This window comes from Pezoporus occidentalis, unplaced genomic scaffold (assembly GCF_034315485.1).
Source record: "Pezoporus occidentalis ecotype Australia unplaced genomic scaffold, CSIRO_AGI_Poc_V1 ctg1, whole genome shotgun sequence".
Classification (NCBI taxonomy): Eukaryota; Metazoa; Chordata; class Aves; order Psittaciformes; family Psittacidae; genus Pezoporus; species Pezoporus occidentalis.
The window spans coordinates 5047590-5074013 of NW_026912778.1; the positions used below are offsets into that span (position 1 = coordinate 5047590).

Here is a 26424-nt window from a genome sequence, read left to right on the forward strand (position 1 = left end):
CTGTGGATAGCCATGGTTAAGACATTTTAGAGAACAGAGATGAGGTAGTTTTGAGTACTTCATACAAACTAAAGTCCAGTACCCTTAATGTTTGGAATCATATGACTAAAAGCATGAGTTTGGTATTCATCCTGTAATTAGGCTGGCAGTTTCTGTTTTTTTTTTTTTCCTGTTTTTTTTTTTTTTAAAGCTGAGAAGATTAAAAGTGCTATCAAACATGGGTATTTATTATCGATTCTGCTTTTGTGAAGATCAGATAAAGTGGTGATATTCTGTATTGGTATGTATTGTATAAGTAAAAAACCCTGTTTTGTTAAGCTTTTGTAACTGAGAGTGGTGAGATTCAGTAGAATCTAGAAAGTAGATATGAATACAGTTTTAAGACTAAGATTGTCTTTGTGCTTTGCAAGTATTACCTTTTCATGTAGTTTTGTCTGTGTTTCTGTGCTTGGTTTTGCTTCCTTTCTTGTTTAAATAATATTTGTTTCTTTTGTCCAAAAAAAGTAATTTTATTTTGGGATTAGCTGTGCATGAACTAGACTTAAGCTTTACCTATGTATATTTTTAGAAACTATCTTTTTATTTTCTACTCCAAGAGAACCTACTACATAAACTCAGATTATTTTTTTTTTAACTCAAATAGCTTCAGTTAACTGCCAGTGCTCCTTTATGACTTTGTTTTTTCTAAATATAACCTAAAAGTTAACCAAGAGTGTTGGTCATCTCATTAAATGACTGCAGTAAGAGTAGTCCTGTTCTTGAAACTAGTTTAGTTTTGGATAAGTTTTTTTTTGAGTGCTACAGTATATTTATTTTTTGTGAGGTTAGCATATGCATTCCCTAATTCTTAAACAGTTTGTGTTCTCGAGTGTCCTTAACAATTTTGCTTAAGGACACTCTAAGCTGACTTGAGAGAGTTCAGGAAGGCTGCTATTTCACTCATCCTCCCTTCTGTATTTGGTTTGAAGTGTGTTTTTTGAGCCTGTTTATGAATTAGTTTCCTACTGACCTAAAAATTAAAGTGAGTTCATTCAGTTCATTCACCCCTTTTCCAAACCTGAAGTTTGGAAAGTGAGTGATGTTCTCATCTTGCTTAACTATCTTGACAGGCAAAATAAATAAATAGAGGCTATATATGCTGTTTCTCTGATGAAAATGGGAGTATAATTTTGGCACTGGTGAGCCTAAGGATAAAAAAGTAGCCACAACATGGTCTTTGTTTTAAAATGGTTGTAAAAGTCTGTTCTTTTCTACCTCTACATTTTTTTCTGAAGGACAGGCTTATTTAAAAAATAGAAATTACGACATTGCACTATTTTGGGTTAATATGATATGGGAGGTTTGAAATTAAGCATTCAGAGCTTCTTGACTGCTTCCATCTTTTGGGCAGTTGTTCTGACATATATTCCCATATATGGGATATGTTAAAATTTTATTTGAAGTGTGGGTGGGGAATGTTTCTGCCACATTATTTATCTGTTTTTAAAGTGTATAGTAGTTGGATGCTTCTTTTATTAAGATGATGTATATAGAATTCTTGACTATTTTATAAAAATCACTTTGGAAGGTTGTTACCAGTTAAAATGTTTAAAATTCTTCAATTAAAAAAAAATCAAGATATTACTTTTCTGTTGCTATCACTGCATTTCCTCTACTGTAGAACACATTCTTATTTGTGAAGATTGTATTCTTAATTTTGAGTTCATTTGCTTTTGTTTTGTCTGCTTAACATTTATCTCACTAGGTGCTGGCCTAGATTAGGTTTTGTGGAAGGTCAGTTGTAGTGAACAGAAAAATTGAGTATTATGCTGGTTTTTGGGTTTCTCAAGATTCTTCTCAGTTTTGTTTGGTTGGTTTGATTATTTACTTCCAACTATTTAAATCAGGTTTGTAATCTGGAGGATTACTTTTAAGTTTTCAATTTCCTCCTGGGGAAATAACAAACTTGAGATGCCTTTGTTTCCTGCCGCTCCTTTGAGATACAGAAAAGTGTTTTTATGGACAACAGAGCGCATATCCAAGATCTACAGATTAGTCAGATCACCTGACAACAAACATCCTGTAAATCAGACTTCTTACTGTTCTACTCCTGTGTTCTCCAGAGGCATTTTTCTGCACTGGAAGTGGTTCCCTCATCTGACTTGCTTTTCTGCTTGACCTTTTATTTGTAGAGCTTCAAAGATAAGCAGGATATTTGGTGTTTGAGAGTAGAAAAATGCTTGAGGTACTAGACTGTGCAGAAAACTGCAATAGCCTTCCTTTTCTTTACTATTGCTGTTCCCAACAATCTGTTTCTGAGTAGGAGTCTACTCTGTGTCTACATCACTCCATTTCCTTCTCTCAAGTGAGGCAGATCTCTCTCACCTGCTTACAGTGTCTTAAAGGTGCATGAGCATACATTTTAAATTATCTTGAATGTTGCGTACAGCTGAAGGTCGTGCACCCCTAATGTTGTGTCCTACTTTGTTAAACAAACCCTTTTCTTAAAGGCATGCAGGGAAATTTGTTGTACGTTGACGTAAGTTGTGTCATCCCCCCCATTATTAGCATGTAGTGCTATAAAAATTGGTGACTGACATGCTCTTAAGAAGCAAACTTTGAGTCCTACATGAAGCTTATTGAACAGTTAACATTCTCATGGTCTTATTTTCCTGCATTCCTGCCATTGCTGCTGCTGTAAGGCAGTGTAACACTGTGTCAAATATGAAGCAGTTGGGGTACTTGACTCTCTGGGAATGCAGCGAATAAATGTACAGTTCTTAAAAATCTTGGTTAGGGTCCTCAAAATGAATGGTTTTGGTAGAACGCTCCAGACAGGACTTCTAGTAGCCTTCCAGTACCTAAAGGAAGCCTACAAAAGAGGTGGTGAGCAGCTTTTTACAAAGGCTTGTAGTGACAGGACAAGGGGGAATGGCTTTAAACTGAAAGAGGAGAGATTTGCATCAGATGCTAGTAAGAAGTTCTTTAACTGTGGTGAGGCACTGGAACTGGTTGCCCAGAGAAGCTGTGGCTGCCCCATCCGTGGAAGTGTTCAAGGCCAGGTTGGATGGGCAGCCTGGTCTAGTGGAAGGTGTCCCTGCCTGTAAGTGGGGGGTGTTGGAGCTAGATGATCTTTAAGGACCCAAACCCAACCCAGACCATTCTGTGTTACAACTTTTGCTTGATTGATGGAGAGGTCTGTCAGCAGCAATACTTCTGCAGGAGGATACATGAAGTGTTTCAAAACAAGAGAAGGCCTGTACTGTCATGCCTATTGTGTGAGTGGAGGCATGTGTATGCCAGAGGAATTGGCATGTGAAATCATGTTGTGGAGACATGATGCAGGGATTCTTCATGGTATGCTTGTTACTGCTCTGGAGAGTCTGTTGGGTTTGTTTGTCAGTTACTAATTGATGAAAACTTTTCATTCCGCTGTAGCCCCAATCTGAAAGCATTTTCTTAGTTACTGAAAGATTTCGTATCTGTAATCCACTGCTGTGACATTTATCTAATGTGATTTAAAAGACATCCAAAGGGAGAGTTATTTCGCTTAATCTGAATAGCAGGTTTGCAGTCAGATTAACTCTGGCTGTAGAGTTTAACATAAAGGAAACTGTATCTTCAAAAAAAAAAACCAAAACATTTATAGTGTTCCAACTTTATACTCCAATAAATATTTCTGCTGAGACTATTACAGGAAAATGTCTTTATTAGATGAAAAGACTGTATGTAACTTCCAAACTTGGTACAGTAATTAAAGACTAAGCAGACTTTAGCCGTGCCCTCAATATGCATCAAATATAACAATAAATCATTAATACTGAAATACTTCTGTGATGATGGCATTGAGCTAAGGAGAGCCCAAGGAAAGGGATAAAGAAGTATCATGCAGTAAAAAAATTACTCAAGATTTGTGTAAAATATTCTCTGTGTAAAATGTTCTGTATTACTGCTATGTTTTTTGTAATTTGTAGTATTGTGACCTTACTATATGCTCCTCAAAGCATGAAATAAACTTTTGTTTTATTTGATAGAAACTTCTCAATCCTTTGTGCATATTCAAATGGAACATAACTAATTTTCTTTATATAGGTCATAAAGCAGCTAAATGGAGTCTGAACAGCTGTTTCATAGAGGCTACTATCGAAATAGTTACAACAGTATAACTAGTGCAAGCAGTGATGAGGAGCTTTTAGATGGCGCAGGTGTAATTATGGACTTTCAGACCTCAGAAGATGACAACCTCTTGGATGGTGATGCATCGATTGGTAAGTTAATATTCATTTCAGCTTAACATTTTCTTTTTTCTCTTGTGGTTTCATGGTGGTGTTTTTTTTTCTTCTTGTTTTTAATAAACAAAATTAACCCTTTATCATTACTAACTAATGTTTCCCTTTACCTAATCTGCTCTTCAGAGGGATGCCTTAACACTGACAGTGACTGGGCATTTTTCAGTGTGCTTGCCTAATAGTTACATTGTATGGGCTGACTTCTGATACAAGGCAGATAGTAACTTCTGGCAAATTACAAACCTGCTGTCAAGTAGGGGAAGGATGGCTGTTTTGCAGCTACCTGTCCATTCTCTGCTGCAGCAGGATTTTGCAAGTATCACTGTCTTAAATATTTCTTTGGGGCAGAAATTGTCAGTTTCTTTAAATCATTACTTCTAGAGATAAATCTGTTTCAACTTGGTTCAGATCTGTAAAATGGAGGCAAAACCGTTTAAAGTAGAGGTGGTGTTAAAGCAACAGATAACACCATGTGAGTCGAACTTACAGCTAGGTGAAAGGTTGCAAAGAAAGCTTTCTACTGTGAGTACTGATAAATGCACTGAGGTAATACAAAGGAGAAAGGACTGGGAAGCTCCTCCTCCTTGTTTTTGTTTGTTTTTTTTATTAACAGTTAATGGAGTGAAAGCGTTAACGTTCTCCTACCAATGGTCAGAGGGGAACAGAAGGAGGGAGAGACAGTAATTTCTGTTTGAGATGGTAAACTTGGGTAAATATATACTCTTGTCGTTTCCTCTTAATTTGTTTAAAATGAAACTCAGCATCTTGAGTTTTCTTATCACTGTTTCCTGTCCTTCCATGCAAGGTCTCTTCCTTCATGCATTTTCCCTTTGCCATACTTAGCAATTGGATGTTGGCATTGTACTAGATAGTTGCATCGTATTGTTGTAAGCATTCTTCTCGTCTCTGTGCCTTCTATCTAATCAGATATATCTTGAATGTGCAGTTATTTAACTTGTATACCAATACAGGTACCAAGAGCCAGGACATCTTCAGTCTACATAAAAATGTCTTCTGCCAAATTACTTGGGGAACACCAGCACGATGAAGTCAGGCATTTAATAGTTTGGAAATTACTAAGTGAACAACTGGCTTCCATGTGTAATATTTTGTTGTGAATATCTGGCACCTCTAATAAAGTGAGTGCCTTACTTGTTTACCATAATATTTGCAACTTGTACTGGAAGTCTGAAGCTACTCTGGTTATCATTTATATAAATCCTCTCCATCACTTTAGGCTTGAAGGAGAAATAAATTTGCAATAAAACAAAGAGTTTCTGCCCTTCTTGTGAAATTAGTTCCTTAAATTGAGTCCAAACAGATGAGATCATTGTTTTGTTTGCACTGTCAAAAGCAATGCTAATTGCTGCACATGCCAGCAGCCCCTCTCTCATTGTTACGCTGAAGTATTAGAATGTGCACTAGAACATAAATATTAAGTTGTGGGTTTTTTTTCCTGGAGTTGAATTTTTTTCTAATAGGCATTAGCAAATAGACATTAGATCCAATTCTGGTTGCTTGATAAGAGGCATTTCTTGTAAATCATAGTGAATTGTGTAAAATCATAGTAAATATCTTAGCTCAGAACCTGGTGTAAATTTTTATTTCAAAGTGGCAAGAACATAATTCCAAAAAAAGTTTTAAATAAACTTCCATGTAGGAGGTGAATATCAGTGTTTCTCATTCCTTAGGTTTCCAAGTGTGAAAGGTGTTTTTTCTTATGTGTTTTTAAATAAGCAAATTTTAACAGGACCAAGCACTTTCTTGCTGGACTGCATGTGTCCTTTTTACAGTCCTCTATGACTCGCTTAGCATCAACTGTTTGTTTTGTTTGTTTTAATTATTATTAAAATACTTATATCCTCTAATCATGTCTTTACTGATGTATTTTGTTTAGTCTAGACTAAGTTCAGATGCATTCACTATACAGAATCTGTTCTACCTCCTGAGGAAGGGCAGACCATCCCAGTAACTAGATGATCCCATGCTTCTCAATACAGCAAGTGCTCCCAGGCATGATGTGAATGCCAGGAGCATTAGGGCTAGCTCTGTGCATTAGCTGGTGAACCCTTCCAAAATGAGGAACTCTAGTTAAACATGTAGTTTGTGATTTTTAAGTCTGTAGGACTGGAAGAGTTTGTAACCCTGGTTTCTTAGCAACATGACCAAAAATGGCATTAATGTATCTGTACTTAAAATGATTGTGGAAATGATGTAGTTAAACTGAAAGCTGCATAGCTGCGGAATATAAGCTTGGAGTACAAATGAGCACAGACATGAATTTACCCAATCTGGATAAGTTGCCATGGACAATAATATTCAATGTAAATTTACAGTTTATGTAATAAAATATAGAATTTCAGAATTTTTTCAGAAAATTAAGAATTTTTTTTTTTTGGCTAATGAAAATTGAACCATAAACTGCACATACATTATGCAGATAGAAAGCTAACATTACGGAATTTCTAAAGTAATTGTTGTCTTCCCCCCTCATTCAGAGGGCAGTAGATTAATGGAAGGAGTCTGCTTTTTTCAGTAGGCTTCATAAGTCCCTTGGCTGTCAGGACAGTAGTTCTGTAAAGCCAGCACAGTATTGCCATTCACATTACCACTGAAGTACTTAAGTGAGGCTTTTAAAGCCATTGGGGCTGTTACTCAGTGGTGAATATGCCTTCTCTTGAAAGCATGCCGAAATGGGATGACATTGGGAAAGAACACTAGTGATATGTATGCTGCTTGTCTTATGTAGGAAATTCCTTGATACTATATGAGACCAAACAAGTGACTGTTAACTAAAAATGGTATTCAGGAGGTCTGATGTAGACTTTTATTTAGTTGATAGAGATGTGCGTTTTTTGTGTTACCTCTGATTAGCAATTTAAGTGGTTTTGTGGAGTTCTGTGTGGAGGATTCACCATTATCTTACAAAACAGTGATGTACAACAATCTTCTTTCTCTTGACAACATCTGAAAGCATATATATGACTTTCCTTTATTGTGTCACATGAGAATACAGAAATTGTGAATATGTAGTATTATATACTAAATGTATTCTTACGTATAAATATATATAGTATATCATATGTCTGTTATATTCTCCAGTAGCCATTTTCTTTGCACAAATTTCAGACTTTTAGTGGCAGCATTAGGGAGAACAAATAAGTATAATGACATTGTAAATCCTTTGACTGTAGTGTGTGTTTTAACATGCTAGATAATTAAACTGCTGTGCATGTGGAAGCTTGAATGATTTGCACCAAAGCCCTGCCTGGAGGAGATACTACCTGTCAGCTTTGATCAAAACTTGCTTTTGCTGCTTATCCAAGCTAATCTCTGTATGGTACTTAAGTCAGTTTTTTTTCTTATTAAACTGCTGTCTAATGAGAAGTATGGTGACATTATACTGGTAACAGAAGTATCTGCCTCTTTGTAGGGAGGACATCTTACCAATGCTTGTACATGCAATGAACTTCCATGCAAGCAATGTGGAGATTGTTTTCATTGTGACTTATCTATGTTTTATTTTTAGACTGTTTGCCTTGCTTCTTGCTAGGTCAATTTAAACATGTTATACTTACCACTGAAGAGCTATCGGGTCTTTAATAGTTAAGCCATGTAAGCTAATATTTACTGGTTTAAATTTCACAGGAGGAGATCTATGCTATTTAGTTTTTAAAAATCAGTTACACTAGGATAGTTCGTTTTCCATCACTAACAGAGGAAAAAAAAAAAAGAATTCCTTCTAACCAGAAGTGAAATCTCCAGAATTTACATCTATTATCAGACTAATGTTTTAATTGGGGAATATGACTAGGAAAATGAAACGTCTAATCCGTTCTTTTTCTCTCAGTATTGTCTTGTGCCTGTCTCTGAAGTTTGAGATGCACAATTCTAGGCTTTTGGCTGGGGCTTGAAGGTTGTAACAAGTGTCTTCAAAAGTTCAAACTTTCTCCTTTTATGACTCAGGGTTAGCCAACCAGTGAGGTGAAACTGAGAGCTCTTCATAATTTTACTCATGATTGAGGGCTGTTTAGGGAATGCGAGAGAGGACTGCATCAGTGTTCTCTTTTTTTCTTATGTCTTTTAAGTGTAGGGCAGGCTCAGTAGGAGGTAGATTTTGGTAATGTCGGACTGAAAATTTTTCAGGGCACTGACTGAAATCATGATTAAACCGTATTTTCAGGAAAAATGGTTTGCAAACAAATGATCTCACTGGTGTTTACATCTCAAGGTACTTTGATCTTCCTGTGGGACTCTGAGTCCTGAATGTGCTTGGCATTCTTTTCAATAGCTATAGTGATTCCTTCTTCAGTTGAAGGAGCTTAGTTGCTTATATTGTGACTTCAGTGTGGAGACAGTTTACAGTCTGGCATATGGTGTTAACATAAAATTGGCAATAGTTAACCTTAATATGACAACCTGTAAATTGGTAATTCAAAAGCTGCTGCTACTGCTATCTCCTTGCAGTGACAGCAGTGCCACCAAAAAAAAGACTATGCCAACAGGTCATGGTGTGAAACACTGCAGCAGTCCTAAACTGGCCTTACCCAGGAGTTAGTCCTTTGCTTAAATTGAGTGACCAAACCAGTCAATCTTCAGTGCCCTAAATACTGACATTAAAAATACATTACATATATATTAGTTCACAATATAGGGAACTAATATTACGGTATGATTTGGCAAACAATATAATTTTTAACAAGTGTGGCCGGTTCTATATAATCAAGAAATTCATACCACATCAGATGTTAATTGTTCAAGCAAGATCTAGACATAGTTATCTTTTCCAACAGTACCTGAATGTTCTTTCACATGTATGCTTGCTTCTATTTAGCTATTACAGGTTTTAAAAACAAGAAAGAATACAAAGAAGAATAAAATAACTTATTTCCTGCATAAAGAGCTGAAGTTCCTGTTATATTTTTTATGCATTGAAATTGCATTAACGGATTCTTCCTGTTGTCCACAACTGATACTAAGAAGGGTCTTCAAAATCATTTTGCACCATTGGCATTGCTTGTGTTTTCCATGCATATGGTATAAAACTGACTTGACTGCGCAGTCCTTATGACAGTTTGACATATCTCTTCCTAAGTTACATACAACCTATTTTCCAGGTTAGGAATATTTGCATTAACGGGCTTACTGTTCTCCTTCAGTAAGGAATATATTTGCTCTCAAATTATGCCATACAAATTGAAGCATAAAATAACATTACTTGCTCAAGGGCAATCATGGGGCATAGTTTATTTTAACTAGTTAAGTTGTCAGTAACTGGTTATAATTTACTTTTTCCTGTAGAATTGTATATAGCTGCAGACACTTTGCGTATGCTCCATGCTACTAATGCAGCTAAACACAGGATATGTGACAACACAGAACCACATTTTCTTTTACTTTTTTTATTAGTAATGCATGATGTTAATTTTGTCCATCTACTAAATTAGGTTTTATCATTTTGCAAAACACACAGGCATGTGCATTTCCAGTCAGCTGCTCAGGAAGGAGATGAATCGTACTACTAGTAATTTATTCTTTCCATCTTTCCGATATTATATAATCTCGTTGGTTTCCTTCTGCAGCATTGCTGAAATGCTTAAAGCATGCTAGCTTTGTTAACAGATGCTGCTAAGGCAGTTATCATCAATTTGACAGCCTGGTGTAGTGTTCTAAGTATGTCCTTCTCCCAGGCTCAATGTATGAATAGCATTAAGATGAAGGGATGAAAGCAGAGGAAATGTGATGGCATGTATATATAGGTATGTAGAAAGAAGAGTCTGAATTGTACAATAAAATAATTAAATCCAATATGACCATAAAGTCTCCAGGTACTAAAGAAACAATTTTCACTACAGTTTTAATCAATATTTCATTTATTCATTTTACCTTTGTTTTTTCAAGTCAACCAAAGGAGGCATATGAGATTTAAACCAAACTGATATCAGGCTACACTCTTGTTTTCTACCTTTGAGAATATTCTTGGTTACCAGCATGGTGAAGTGAAAGCTTTTCATCTGCTTGGATTAAACAAAGATGTCATTCTGGAAGAGGGTATCATGATGTCCCTGAAACACTGGAACAGCTGTACTGGGTCAAACCACAAATCCACCTAGCTCAGCAGCCTGTCTCTGACAGGGGTCAAAAGTCAGTGCCTAAGGAAGGGTAAAAACAGAGTATGTGATAAGCGTCTGAGTACTTGTACAGCAGATTTGTATAGCTGACAGCCTCTTAACCAAGTGGTGTTTTTTAGAGTTTTAGTCCTTATCAGTGAGGTTTTCTTCTACTGACTTTTTGTTGAAGAAGTTCTTTGGCGCCCACACTATACTTTGGCAAGCTCTAACAGCTTAGCTATATTTTATGTGAAGAGCCACCTTTTTTTCTTTATTTTGAACCTAAATTCAGATATAAATACTACTGAGAACAGTTATAACTGCCAGAGTCCTGCCTCACCTAACATTGTCTTAGCAGCGACTGACACATGGACTTCCTTGTCACTCACCCTTGTGCAGAATAAAAAGCTTAAGCTTTTTTTTATTATTTTTATATTTTTTTTCTGTTGTTGATAGTTGCAGCTGTGAAAAATCTCTGCTGATACATAAGGGTCTTAGGGGGTATTATTAGCCTCCTGAAATGAAACTGCTTTTGATACAAAAAGGTTTCATATGAAACTAGGACAGGGTGACCTGAAACTAGGATGACTTAATGGTCTTGCCAAATACAGTCTGATAAGTCTGATAAGGTGTGTCATGCATTGCCCATATGAAGGTAGAAAATAACAAGGGTTAACATATGGACAGCATGGGGCTGTCACTGTGAAAGGTGGTAGGCCCTCTCCCACTTCTAAGAGGAGAGAATTATGGATTACAATCTCGAGTTTCAAAGCGATGGTTTAATTACAGGAAATTAGTAAGCAGGTATATTTATTAATGACCAGTGTGAGGTATTAAATTGCTTATAGCTTGTGTTTTGCTATGCCTGTATATAATGTATACTTTAACACAAATCTATTGTCCTTGTTCTTGTCACTTGTAAAGGTTTTGATCATCTAAAACAATAACTATCTTTAGAGCTCTATTACTGGAAACAGGTAGTGAAAATTGGTTTTCTTACACTGCTTGTTTCTTTCCCTCCTTAGTTATCTCCTTTCTAGGCTAAGGACTTCTGGTTTGCTCAGTTGGACCTTGCAGCTATCTCATGCTTTGGAGCCTTTTCACTGCCCCTTTCTCAGCCTTTTTTCATGTCTATAACTAAGGGAAGGGATCAGAACTTCACACAGTATTTGGAATACGGATATGTCATGGAAACAGAGTAGCTGGTTTTATTCTGACCTCTGCTGAGTACAGAGCTCAGTTTCATGGAATTCAGATATGCCTGGCAAAGTACAGTATTATGTATTAACAACATACAATGTTGCTGTTGGCACTATGTTCACACAGCTTATATGGAGAAGATATTCTTGAAGATAGAAAGTAAGCTTAATATATAAGGATGTCTAGGGAGGAATACATGTTGGTGTTGTAATTTTATCTCCTGCACATACTTTGAACAGCAAGTTGGAAATAGTAGCCAAAAATAAACAGTCCTAAAACAGAATAAGAGTAGTCTATAGCAGATAAAACCCACTTCCTTATATGCATTTAGATAAGAGGAAAAATAATGCTGGCATTAGCAGAATTCTGACTAGTCCTAGGAAAGGGAGAAGTAAACTTTCAGAAAGCTGCTGAGTAAGCCAGGATCACTTTCTACTAAGGATGCCAAATTTTCCTGTTGGTAAGTTATAACTAGAGTTTTAGCAGATAGGAGTGCAAGGAAAGGACAGGTATGCAAAGGTGAAAAAGCAGCAGGACTACTTTTTTAGTAGAAGTCTACTCTAAAGAAAAAGAAAAGAAAAAAGGTAGGAAGTAGTTAAGAGGCTCTTAGAATCAGAGAAAGCAACTTGTTTGCAGAAACTATCCTGCTTTTTCTTTCTGATTAGTACAATAAAATATATATTTTTAGTGTCTCTGTAAAGCTGATCAATTAGGGAAAAAAAAAAAGGGAAAAAGAAAACGAAAAGCCCACCACCTCTTACAGTTGATAGCTATATGTAGTTTGCGGATGTCAGGGATTTTCTTCCAGCGTTGTTAGGTTACAGGTCAAGGAGAGCTTGATGGACAACCCCAGAAAGAAGCGAAAAGTCAACTGAAAAGAGTAGTCTTGCCTTCAGTGTTTTGAGCTGAGATGCCAAAGCAGTCTTTAGAGACCAAAGGCTTGTGGTTTTTTTCAGTTTATTTTTTATTTTGGGGGTTAGTGTTGCATCATGATTTCATTATTTCCTGTTCTGTTTCTTTCTTCTCCTGCCCTACAGTTTTGCATGGCAGTGGGGAGCATTTACTCCTATTTTATTGATTCACAGTGGTTTCAGCCATGCTGTGGGGAAGTCAGTCCTAGAATTGGTTATACAACATGCTTGTGGCTGCATGACCTGCTCTGCTGCATTCTGTTGGCTGGTTGGATTTGACTTCAGTTACCATCTTCAGTGTCTGGGCAGTGAGTAAAAGCACCACTGGAAGTTACATAATACTGTAGCAGCATAATTCAAGAACCTGTGGTTGGCCACTGAAGAAACAATCATATTACTCAGCATCTTGGAATAAAGCATTCTCTGCTGGGTGAAATGATTGTAAGCAAAATTAACTAACTAATTTGTGGGAAACAAGCAATTACGAAAAAAGAAACTGTGATTAAGAAGGTACTTTTTTTCTGTATAATAAAATGCAAATAGAAAAATAATCTTATTGTGTATTACTCTTAAGCACATTCCTCTGGGTTTTTTTGACTCCTGTCTTGTTTAAATCCCATCTGCCTTGAGCTATTTAACAACATATGCTGTAAATTTGCTTACTTCTGCTTTTACATTGTATTTGGTCTGAAATTTTTCCTGCCATTGTCTGTCTGCCTTATTGAGGCTTTTGATGAGGTAGCAGCGGAAATAGCTTAATGGAGTCTTCTGTATGTAGTCTGATACAGAGCTGGGAGCCTTTTGTCAACACCACTGATCAAACACAGAGTTCTTTATAATGTTTGTTTCATCCTGGGCCATGTCTGAGTTAAGGGCTGCAAGATTAGTAAACTGACACAAGTTAAGAAAAGGTGTCGAGATGGTAGAGGGATTAGACCTGGGCTTAATTTTGGCTGCATGGGTTAAGAAAAAGGTAAATGAAAGAAAAAATTGGGAGGATAAAAAAAGGCAGGAGAATAAAGCTGGAAAGAAAGGGAATGTAAGGAAGAGGAATGGGACACGGTAGGTTTTGAGACACTTTGTGTATACTTGTAAATGGATGCTTCCAGGCCCAACATTCAACTGTGGGTGCATAGGAGTTAAATTCTGTTCAGAATGGTTGGAGTGGTACCTGTTTTGAGGAGTGCTCTTATTATGTAGCATTTTTTAAGAGAACATTATCTTCTAGCTCTGCTGAAGGAGAAGCTTTAGTTTTGAATAATAATAGGAGAGAAAAATGACAGTTAAAAGACACCAAAGTCTTTTTGTATGAGTCATTCTAACATTTGTAATCTTCAGACACACTTTTGACATCTCTTGTTAAATGAAATCATTCAGCATCCCCAATCTTGCATTTGGAATTTCATAAAAGACACAATTTTAATTTTCACTACCTCGTGCAGTGAAACTAGATAGTCACCAAAATAAACCAAGTAATTGAGGGAATTGGGAGAATATGTTTGGTTTGTATGTAACAAGGTGCTTGGATGTCTTCCTTAAACCTGGCTTGCTTTTTCATAAAATTAAATGGTGGAATAGCACTTCAGAATTAAGATTTTCCTTCCATCCTTAGATAAGCAGGCTGTCACACCGCTGTGATGCTCCTCTTTTTACTGGCCTTGTTCTGTTACATCAAGACACCTTTGCTTAGCTGTATGTGTTTTGTCTGACCTCTGACTTTTTCTTATGTTTTCAGATACTTCAAGCATGTTTCTTCTCTCTCCCTAAAAGGAAAAATATAAGGTGTGGAGGGAGGATTAAGGTGTCTTTCCTCATTCTTAGTATGCTTTAAAGGTGTGTCACCCATATATATTATGATATTTTTAGAGCAATGGACTTAAAGCCCTTTTCTGTTAAGATAGATGTGTGTAAGTGATGGTGTACAACAGTACATGCCTGTTGAGAATGATGGGAGCACTCAGATGTGTGAAGTTATTTGGGCATGGAGGATTTCTGGGATTGAGGCCTTAGTCTATAATTACTGTGGTGGAATCTTCTTGAAAGGAAACTGCTTTACAAATGTGCTGTTTGGGCAGGAGCTCTTCTGTGTCCTAAATTGGCCATTTTAAGAGATTCTCAGTCATTGAAAATAAGGCTATTGTAAAACTAAGTTTTGGCCTTACAGCAAGTGTTCATAATGTTATGTACTCCATAATACCCAAAACACATAGTTAACAAGAGACACCATTTCACTAACTACAGTTGTGGAATTTGATGAACTTCACAGCAGAAAAAACTGACATACCATTTTGAATATAAAATTGTCAGACAGATAAAGTCAAACAGTATTTCAGACCAGGCAGAAAAAGATAAAGTTGGAAAGATGAAATTGTATAGACTTCTAGATTTTGTTTGTTTGTTTTTAAAGTTTGGCTTAACTAGGTCAGGTTAGTATGCATAGTATCTTTCTCTGTCTCTCCTGAAACAACCACTCACCTTTCATGGTATTTTAAGAAAGGGTATACACACAGTGGTAGTGGTTATGAACAATGAGAACAAAAGCTACCGATAATTGAGAAGGGAAAATTACTTCTGCCTTTTAAGACTCGACAAAGGACTGTATTTGGCAGCCAGTCTGTAGGCAGTGACCTTGGAAGAGTTGTAATTTCATATTAGCTGGACTCCTGAAATTTATATAATAAGTTGTATCCATTCTATGCTGCAGACTGTCATTATTTTTCCTCATATCTAAAGTTCATTAGCTATGCCCTCCAACTAGTTGTACTCTTTGTGTTTTCCAACTCGGACTGAGTTTTAGACTTGTGTAGAAATTTTGCCTTAATCCAGTGAACAAGCTTAGGCTAACAAGTTAGACATTTCTTTGCTGTGACTGATTCTTATAATCAGTTCTGAGATGTTCCAGGCCTTCAGTAACCACATCAAACTCTTAAACTGCTGGTGATCTTCTATACTGTGTTAATACAAGTCCTCTATATCCTTTATTTCATATTCTGTCAAATATGAAGCTGAATTTATAGTGTTGTCTTCTATAATTGACATACAATAAAATGAACTCACAGTTCACTCTGTACTAATTCTTTATTCAGTTTACAAAGGTTGTTATATTTCTTCCTGCTGTGAATGACTTTATTTAGAGCCTTACAATAATATTACAGACTCTTTGCAAGTGCTGTTGAGATAAGGAGTTGAGAATGCTATGGGATTTCTGTTGTACTTCTCCTTAGATCAAAATCATGTGAATAATTTAAAGTTCAGAGGTACTTGGGTTTGTTTCCTTAAGAGGCAAAAATAAATGGTGAGAATGCATAACGGTTCTGAAACCCACTTTTGAATGTTCAGGATCTTAAAGTTCTGTTGCTCTTGTTGAAAAGGTGATTGTATGAGGCCACTCTTCAGGGAGCATTTCCTTGGATAGAGACAGCAAATGGAAATACCTGTTTAACTTGGTGGAAGACACCAGTAATTTAGAACTAAGTAACTGTGGCTCAGGGGTTCCCCTTGTCTTGGACATAGATAGCCTGTAAGTTTTTAAAACCTATTTTGCTGCATGCTCTTTTGTTCCCCTCATTATTCTCACATCTGTGAAGATACCAGCATTTTCAACATTTGTACTGGAGCCATATTTTTAAGATTTAATACCTTGATAAATCTGTGGCGTAAATTTAATATTTATGCCCTACTCTGTGCTCAAAAAGATTATTTAAAGTACACAGTTTGTAGCATTGGCTTCTAAAATAAGTAACTTTTTCAAGACCATACTTGGAAAATTATGTAAGAAACTAATGTATTTGAAAGCTAAAGTAGTTGTCTGTCTGTCACACTTCCACGAGGGAAAAGTCGTACATAATAAAATCAATTTCTGTCCTTGTGTCTTGTTTAAGTGAAACTGAAGCTGGGCCTTGGTGCTGCAGGCATGCAGTATTCTCAGCTTCACCAAGGGTGAACAGACTCAGCGAGGACCCCTCAGTAATGTCAGTTGTGTGCGTTTGTGTGCATACACACACAGAGAACTGTTACACGGATGCAGTATGGTGAATGACTTGCACATCCATTTTCAGAGCATTTTTTTTCTTTTATGTATTTTGACAAAAATGAATCTCTGCAGCTGAAGTGGTAGTGTGGTTAATGCATGACATTTTACTGAAGCAGAACACTTGTAATGACTGAGGAGACAGTAGTTCTATATTACTTGCTGGAGGGAAAAGGAAAAACTATTCATGTCTTACTTGTTTCCTTACGACTAAACTAACTATGAAAACCTCAGATAAAATAGTTGTCTTATCAGTAAGTGCAAAATAGGAGCAGTATGTGATCATACAGTCAACATATGTTAATGTATGGATACAATATATAATAACATCTGTTTCAAGTGCAGGCAATTATGTGGTCAGTTTGAGATTTCCTGTCTTTAGATGCTGGTTATGTGAAGTGCTTGGGTTTTGCCAAAGCTGTAACAGTTACTGTTTGATGTTGTGTCACATGGATGCCTTGGTTAGCATTCATGTGGGTTGCTGCCTATTTTGAGGCTGTGGCTTTTCAGGGACTCGAAATGTTTTGTAAATGTGTAATGTAATCCAAGCTGAATTAGGGATTTGTGTTATGGTTGATCTCCTCCCCCCTAAGCTTTTTTAATAGGAGTACAGATGTTATGTAGTTGTAACATCGGCATGATCATCACAAAAATATAGAAGACACTGGCCTGTTTTAGTTAGATCATAGAGTCATTGTAGGATCATGCATGGAATGGTTTGGGTTGGAAGGGACCTTACAGATCATCTTGTTCGAACCCCCTGCCACGGGTAGAGACACCTTCCACTTGACCAGGTTGCTCTAAGCCCTCCAGCTAGGCCTTGTGTAATTAAATTTAATGTTTGTGATCACCTGTGTTCAGATCTGCTCTTCACTAAATTAGAAGTTCAACGGGGGGGGAGGGGGAGGGAAGGGGAAGTTGGCAGCAGAGCATAGTGGCTGGCTGATAGCCGGTTATGTTGTACTTTCTTGGTGGTAATCGTTTTGATGTTGGAAAAGACTAACTAAAATCATCAGGAATCAGTCCCGTCCCCCCTCAGGGTAATACACGAATTCATGAATTATCCTTTCCAAATACAATGTGATTATAACTGTTTAGAAAGCCTCGGTTCGTGTGGCTTCAGAGAGGTGAACAAAGGGAGGGCGAATGTCTTTAGTTGGAGGTTGGCCTTTTTAACGGAGCCGGTTTCCTACCGCTCACTTGTTGGAGGCTGCAGCGTTGGCAGCTTCACCTGTGCAGGTGAACTCGTCCCGCCGGCGGTGTGCCTGTTCTCGGGACAGCACCCTTTGACAGCCAGCCCAGGCGGGGGTGGCGAAGGGGCCGGAGGCAGCCGCGCACCGGAGGGCTGTACCTCTTCCGTAAGCTGGGAACGGGCTCCGCGCCGCTTCTTCCTGTCAGCGGTCGGATACGTGGCTTCGTTTTCCTGTGCAGATGACACAACCCGCACCCAGCGGGAGGCGCAGGTAGCGGGGCCGCGCCCGCCGCCCGCGCAGCCACTGGCAGCGGCTGCGGCCGCCCAGCGGTGACATCAGCGGCAGCGAAGCCCCGGTCCTGCGCCAGGGCGGCGGCGCGCAGCCGGGTCCCGGGCAAACATGGCAGCGGCCCCCGCGGCCGCCCTTGCGGGAGACGTGCTGCGGCCCCTCTGAGCCCGCCAGCGGGCTTGCGGCTCGTCATCTCCATGGATGCCTTTTCCGATCCGTATCTGCCCTACGATGGCGGGGGAGGAGACGGCATTCCGCTCAGGGAGTTGCACAAACGAGGTATGCCGAATTTACGTTGGAGCGACTTGTTAGCATATCTGGACGTGCGGGACTGCTGTTCGGATCTGAAGCAGAGCTGTAGAGGCTTGTTAATTAGCGCATTGCTTTGTTTTGCCATCCCGGTGCCTTTTGTAGGGTGAGGGTTCAGTTTTGCGTGGTTCCTGTGCTGTCAGTGGTTGTGTTTTCGGCAGATCCCCCCTGCTTCACAGCTCGTTGGCCTCTGACTCCATGTTCCATATGTGGCAGTCTCTCCTCTCTCTTTTTGCTTTTTAATCAATAAAATGATCTCGTGCACGAAATTCAAAACACACACACACACACAAAAAAAACAAACCAAACCCAGCCCAGCACTGCGGTTGTGAATGACCATGACCAGATTGGCAAGAGTTTAATAAGTAGGATGTTTTTGATGCCTTTCACTAACTTGAATAGGAACTGTGTTTGTCTAGCTTTGAAGTTTCTATACATACGTGCTTTTGGACTTAAGCTCTTTGTTGACGTCTTTGCTACCTGAAGGCAAAGCTGGACAATTGTAACATGTCAGTTAAGCCGATACCGACGAGCTCTTAAGAAACTGGAGCTTTGTGGTGGGTTCTTTACACTGTTGCTTGCAAGGAAACAGATCTAAAGAGAAAACACGGTTGTTAGTGTTCAGGGAAAGAATCCTTTTTTGAGCTTGCCTTTTGTTTCCTACTGCAAATTGAAAACAATCTTCTATGAAGATTTGCGTTTGTACTGAGAGAAGCTGTAGTAGGAATAAATTAAAATTATGCATTCAGATTCTGACAATATAAATTGTTTGTTTTTTTTTTTCTTGGCTGTATTTTATGGTTATACCTTGGTGTTTAAAAGAGTAAATGAAGAACATTCTCACTTGAGTTTTGTTTAAATTGGCTAATCTAAAATTAGAAAGTTATCAACATTTATGACATTATAATGGCATTAGAGAGGAGGCAGGCTGAGAATAAAGAGATGCTTTACATAAAATTATTTTTTCTCTCCATCTTCGTGTGTTGTTTCACCTCTCCTTGTAAACTCTTATTTCTGTAGTCACAACTCTTTATGTTCTATAATCACACCTTTATATGTTCTGTAAACAGTCACACCTTTTTATGTTCATCTGGAATTTTCATCTGTGTTTTAGTAGTTTACGTAAAAGGCTAATTGTTTGCTTTTTATGATTCTTAAAATGTTTTTCAGCATATTTTAAGAATATCAGTAAGTTCCAATATGGTTTGTTTTAAGACAAGCAAATTTTTCTTTGCCCTAATCATTGTTATATAGCAAGTGCTGGGTAGTTTTCTAACTCAGATTTTAGAGTCACTCCTAAGAGATTTAGGATGGTATTTTCTTTGAACATTTGCAAGATGTGAATTGAAGATCTTTTTATCTATGCTCTACAAATACAGAAAGGGAAGGTGCAGAGAAGACAAAGCCAGGCTGTTTTCAGTGGTACCTAGTGACAGGACAAGAGGTAGTGGGCACAAACTGAGACACAGGTGCTTTCCTCTGAGCATCAGGAACCATTTTTATACTGTGGGAATGACTGAACACTGTACCAGGTTGCCCAAAGAGGTTATGACATGCCCATCCTTGGTAGTATTCAAAAGCTGTCTGGACATGGTCCTGGGAAACAAGCTGTAGGTGGCCCTGCTTGAGCAGGGGGCGGGTGGACCAGGTGATATCCAGAGGTCCCTGCCAACTTCAGCCGCTCTGTGGGTTTAGATTTGTAGGTAGATTTAAATATGAAAACTGCAAACAGCCATGATATTACACTTTGAGATTTCGCAAATTATAGATATCGAAATGTGATCAGCTGTATATTCCTGGAATTTGCCAGGTTGTAGTTGATTTTGTAATACAAAAAGCAGAGATTTGCAGTGCAAAATAGTGTCTGGCACATTGGAGTATTGCTATTCAACATGCAGTTTACAAATACTGTGATGAAGGTTCAGCTGAGTGTTCCCATTGTGATGACAACCCTTGGAGCCAAGAGAATTCCCAGTTATGACTTGTTCCTTTTTGCAGTTTCCTTGAATTCCGTTAGTGCTTTTACTTCCTATATTCTAATACTGTATTTCAAAACCAGTGTTACTGGTACTATTTGCTATAGTGAGTTTAGAGTAAGAAAAAACAAACAACAAAACCCCAACAGTGTTACCATAATCTCTTGCAAATCTTAATTTGTCAAGTGCATATAACTCATGAAAATAGAGTCTCCAGACCAGTTTGCTCTATAGATTGAATCAAAATTAGTGGGTATTTTGTGCTGATTCACTACACCACAGACAGTAATCTGTTACTGTCATCCAGCTATCAGAGTAAGGTTTAAAATGCTAACAGACAAAACCAAAAATTTAAAGTAAATTCTTGACATTTCTTTATTATCTGTGGGTCTAGAAAAGGATACTACCAAGAATTTTTTCCCCTTGTGCAGATTTCAGAGCACTTTAATAACAAGCCAAGACAAAATGGATTAAGATATTTTGAGAAAACAAGCTTAATTGTTGAAGCCTGTGGATTTTTTCCCCCTTATTCACATACTGACAGCTCTTCTGCCCTGCAGAGTAATGATCACGTCATGCAAAACTGCTCTGTGATATCAAAGCGTTTGTTGCACTAATTGACTGCAGTGGCTTACCCGAAGTGGCTGTACCTCAGCAATGATGAAAAGAGGGTTTAAATCATTACAGGTCTTTGAGGTTTAATTAATGGCCTTTACTAACATTCAGTGGGATGAAATACAGAGTATTATAATACGTTATTATTAAAAGCCTGACCCATTGTTTTGCATTTAGATGATGCTTTTTTTTTTTTTTGAGTGCAGATATGCGGTGAAACATTAAATGGGAAGATTTTAAAATACATATTTATTGCGTTCATCTTTTAATGATGGTTAATCATCATCACCTCTTTGAAAAAATTAAAGATATAGAATAATTCTTCTCAGGAGTTCCTTTACCTTGCTCTGTCCTGAGGCTGCGCTTTACATGGTACTAAATACATAGTTCCAGACCTCCTTATCCTCCCTGGTACACTTACATGAAACTGCAGGAACACGGTTCACTTCTACTGTATCCTCTGGTAACTAGAAGAGTTAAAAGTACTACTTCTCTCCTCAGAAATGGTTTTAAAGTCCTGATTTAGGATTGCGTATATTATAAGTAACTGACACGCACACTTTTTCATAAGAAGTTTTTATGTAATAGCCATATACTGGAGTATATGTGGTGTAAAAAATCATTTGTGTAGCTCAGTTCTTTGCCCTTTGATTTATTTTTTCATCATTTTTGCTTTTTGAAAGTTCCAAATAATCATTTGGCTTGTCTTCAGCCATTGGCAGATGTGCTCACACTCTTTGATTCCCCTCCCCCCCCTTTTTTTTTTCCTAAATAAGCATTCATTTTGCTATTCTTTAGAAGTCTGTAATGTGAGCAGTAGCAGTATAGTGGTGAGCTACCAGCAGCAAAAATTGAGCTTCAGCATGAGGGTTGTTAACTTCCTTTTATGAGGGTTGTTAACTCCCTTTTATTTGTTCCATATACATAAGCATATCTTAGATTTTAGATTTTGAAGGTCCTCAAGCAACATTAATGAAATGCTGGTCAACTAATAATCTGCAATTGAGTCAGTAGCTGGGAGATGTGAAAATTACACATAGAAAGAGCACACTAAGTTTACTGATTACTTAGGTTTAGAAAACCTAATTTTTTTTTTAAAGATAACTCATAATTCCATTATTGTGCACCAGTCACCACTTTATGGAGGTGCGACTCCTATTGCTTAGACTATACTACTAACAGTAACATCAGGGAAACCTCTTCACCTGCCTGTGGTAAGCCATGGGGCAGAGGATATATAATACGATAATATCCTACTAAGACTTTGAGTCAGAGACATGCTGAACCAGGTCAGATGCTCTACGTGGTAAAAGTTATACTTCTGTGCTTTAGGCTGCATTTCATCTTATGAGCCTCATGTTTAAGAATTAATAAAAAATCAACAGCCATTAAAAGACTGGAATTCTTAGTGTGACCTTTGAAGTAAATGGGTGTGAAAGTTGCGTACATATGCTTAGAGGTGGAGTTCATTCCTGAAATTTTATTGGTAACAGAGGAAGAGGAATAAAGTTAAGTTTTAGACTAATTACATGTTCGTGACAGAAAATGTGATGAAGATGATTATAGTTGTCCAACATTGAGTGCTTTGAGAAAAAGCATTACTTGGAGAAACTCAGCATGGTTATGGCACTGAATTTCTGCTGCCCTTTGGTTTAAGGTTTCTAGTATAAAAAGGGGATAGGAATTTTCAGTTATGAGTTTAACAGATTTTATTTTGGTTATTAACAGAAAGTACCATGAGATGTAACTATGGTTCTTTGTAGGTAGCTACAGGTTATCTGTCTGATAACAGTACTTGAGCAGTACTTGACCTTTGCTTTGCTGCCTTCTCAGACTCCTGTGCACTTGCAGTAGACTCAAGTCTTTAAAAGTCTTGGTTTAACTCTGAGGTGCTAATATTCAACTTTCATTTAACTCCTGCTTTTTTGAGGGTTATTTGTAAACACAGAATTTATTTTTTTGTTTGGTAGGAGAATGGGAGAGGAGGGGTTTGTTATTCAGTACTTTGGTAAAGCGTTTTTTTTTTTATCCTATTCTTCAAAGTGTGCTCTGAGTTTTCCCGTTTCCCACCTATCCGATGTTTTTCTAGCTGATCTTTTTCTGTTCATGTGTATATACTTTTTTAATTTTTGTATGCATTTTTATTGTAGCACAGAGACCAGTTTGTGCTTGTAAGCCTTTGATGCAGTTCAGAAGAGCCAACTGGAGAGGCTGAAAATTCATAGTTATGCAGAAGAATGTATTACTTGATTACAAAGACTTTAAAATTCTTAATCATCAACAGTAGTGAATGATGGCACTCTGGCCTGGTGTGCTGTGCTCCTGATTCTGAGGTTTAACAATTACTTCTAGCCAGGGAAAGACAACGGTGCTTAATGACTCTTTTTGAGCGGTTACAGGCAAATTGAAGTAACTGATGACTGTTTCTTGTCTTTTTTTTTTTTTTTAATTGAAAGCCTTGTATTTTGAGGTCTGAATAGGGAGACAGAAAGCAGCAGAGGCACTAGCACGTATCTCCTGTATACAAATCTTCTTTGTTACGAGCGTAAATGATCCTTATGATGTGAGTTGCATTCAGGGTGCTTCCCCACCTTCATTCCCCTTGCCACCTAATACCCAAGGACACACGGGTGAAGCAAAGCCTTGGATTAGTATCTGGCCTCCGCAGAGCTGCAGCCCCTGCTGATTTTAACACTCAGCATGTTTGGATGGTTGTGTCAGGGAGAGCTTATTTCAGCCTTTGGTATAAACTGATTAGGTTCATTTTCACTCTCAGAGGTGCATTTATTTTTCCCTTCTCCTTTCACAGTGCTCAGAGTAGCGCAAATGAAACACGCACTGCTGCCAGCCGGAAGGATGGCTGCTGAGGGGACTGCTGTGTGGTTGTGCACTGCCTAGAAAAAGGGCTAGATATGTGAGCAGCAGCAAACTAGAGTATTCTTGCTGTAAGCATTAGCAATTATGTAGCTTGTAGAGAAATACCTTTGAGAAATTTGGTCCTGCTATTGCTCTGCTGCTGACTCAAATGTCGACATTGTTTATCTGTTGTTGTGTTCACAACTCTGAAGTGTTTCCAGACACAGCCACCTTTGGGAGTTTTGAGCTCTATGAAATGGATATTACTGTATCATGTGTGGATATTAATATTTATATAGAAGTTTTGAATGGTTTCCAGCAGAAAGATGTAATTAAAATCTAACAAGATCCCAAGGGTGCATTTATGTATTTCAGTATAACTAGTCTGACAGTTACTGTGAAAGAGGGTGAACTTGTGATTCCCTACCTCTTCTCTCAGTTCTTGCTCTCCTATTGGCTGTTTCTCCTCTGACAGCACAGAAGCTTGATTTGTTCTATATAATGGTAGATCTCTTATTTGGTATTTTCATCGGCTTAGTTGGATTAGCATGTTTGCTTGGTTTACTGTGCAGTCGGATCCAAAGGTGACAGAGCTAATCCAAGGGGGAGAGTGGGAGTATGTGACCAGGACCAGGGAGAAATAGGGGGAGTAAGATCTCCTGTTTGGGTGGCAGCAGATCAGGTCAGCCTTAGTCTGTGTTTATGTCTCATTTCATGCAATGGATTAAGCTCATCTATGCTCAGTTTGACACAGTGGTGTCTTTAAAATATACGTCCTATACGTATAATAATAACATGTATATTATGTGTTGCATAGAATATAGAAGGGCTCTTAAACTGTGTCTCGAAATTACAGTCTCTTGTTAACTCTTCTAGTTACCCCCTTGAGCATATTCGTGTCTTTGTTCTGTACCTTATTTGCTATGGAGGCTGCAACTGTGTGGATTTATTCTCTAGGTGATACTGGCTAATTATTCAGATGCTCACTTGATGGAGAGCCACATAAAAATCTGTTGTGCATCATTCGGTTTCCTAGGATGCAGCATTTTTCTTAAATCTTGATGTTTCTCTTCTCATTATTTATGTAAGGAAAAACGCTGCACACAAGGAAAGAGCTGGGAAGGACTGTTTAAAACAGTTACGCTGGAATCAGGAGCATCAAACATGTTGCAAAACCCCTTTCTTGCGTGAAACTGTATTTAGATTAACTGAAGCACTAGCTCCCTTATTTCTTTAACTCAAGGTATTTTAAGTGTACTTTCAGTGGGATTTTTAAAATCGTAGAGCGTGAAAGCTATCTAATTAAAATTGTAGGGTGTGAAACCCACTGCCTCCCTGGAAGAGAGAACATCAAGGAGAAGTGAGAACAGAGGTCCACTGGCTCTTCATTTCTTCATGTCAGGGACAGGATAGTAGGGCCCCAAAGATCTTTGTGATCTGCTAGGTTCCTTCACTGGGGATTTGTTCCATAAAATCTAAGAGGTGAAAAGTGCAACAGTGTATGGATGTCAGCAACTCATGTTTTGCTTTGTTAGTGTTTTAGAATGTTTTATTGTGAAATTTTTCGAACTATACTGAATAGTCAGTAGTGGTCTGCTCGTGTTTTAAAGGTGATAAGTCCTTGCTGATGTGATTTTTTTTTTTTTTTTTCTTTTTAAATGAATTAGCTAAAAACTTACCAAGTAGTTTTAAAATCCACAACTTTCATCAGCTACATGTTGCCCAGGGTAGCTTTCAAATCTGAAAGGAAACTACTGATTTGCAAAAGGAGAAAGGAGTAGGAGATCACTACTAGAGCAGGTGAGGCAGCCTTTGAAAATGCTGTGCATGGCACCTGAAAAATGCTACATAAATCAGCTTTTTGTCATGTTTATCATCATTCCAACATCAATCAAGATTAAAGACTGCTTGTATGAGGCACGTATATAGAATATGAAAGAAGAGATCCTCCTTGCCTTAGGGGGGACATAAGGCAAGGAGGAATCCATAATACATAAAGCAACTTGTGTATGTATAGCAAAATGTTAGTTCTGTAATTTCTGTGTTCCTGCTTTATGTCAGGAGGGACTAGCTAAGCAAAGCAGGCGATTGGGTCAGTGTTGGGAGCTAACAGCCATGCACTATAACTTCATGTTCAGAGGGAAATGAATGAGAGCAATATGGTACGGACTACTTTTTCTGTCAGACCTATTGTCCTCTCAAGCAATTTTTTGATTGTATTTTTTCATTCTCACAAAAAAAAAAAAAAAAACGCAAAGAAAACCATCAACAACAATGGTGTTGGAATCTGCTATTTCTATTCCGGTTTTGTCCATGTAGCATTTTTGTTTGATTTTGCTGTACTTCATTCTGGTCAGGTGTCCCAAAGTACAGTGTTCTACTGTTAGTTTTTCATTGGTGGGTTTTTTTAACAACTTCACTTGAAGCAATTCTTCAGCACTACCAGAGCTGATTGCTGAGGAAGGATTGTACTGCAGGGTTGGAATTACATGCATGGAAGGATAACAAAAGTCAGCTGCCTTCCTAGAAGGCAGTTCAGGCAAGACCTACAGTGACTGAACCACCTAAAAGAGACAATCTCTTTTCTCCGTGTTTTTTTCTAGACTTTTATTGTCTAGAAGCTTGCAGTCTGTGATTGCAGCAGCTCACTAGTTATGTGGTGAGAATA

At 37.9% G+C, this 26424-nt stretch overlaps 1 protein-coding gene across 7 annotated transcripts in view; it reads left to right on the plus strand.

Annotated features, from left to right (window-relative positions):
* The window catches only part of CLCN3 (chloride voltage-gated channel 3), a 61001-nt gene that overhangs the window by 7728 nt on the left and 26849 nt on the right, over positions 1 to 26424 (plus strand). For 4 of the 7 annotated variants that reach the window (XM_062622315.1, XM_062621841.1, XM_062622074.1 and 1 more), the window contains exon 2: positions 4072 to 4247. The exons of 1 other annotated variant lie outside the window; for it this stretch is intronic. In XM_062622315.1, coding sequence (XP_062478299.1) covers positions 4088 to 4247 — 160 coding nt within the window. In that variant the 5' untranslated portion in view covers positions 4072 to 4087. Of the gene's footprint in view, positions 1 to 4071; positions 4248 to 17991; positions 18280 to 26424 lie in introns of those variants that run through there. 2 more of the 7 variants (XM_062621998.1, XM_062622233.1) reach the window with 2 other exon arrangements.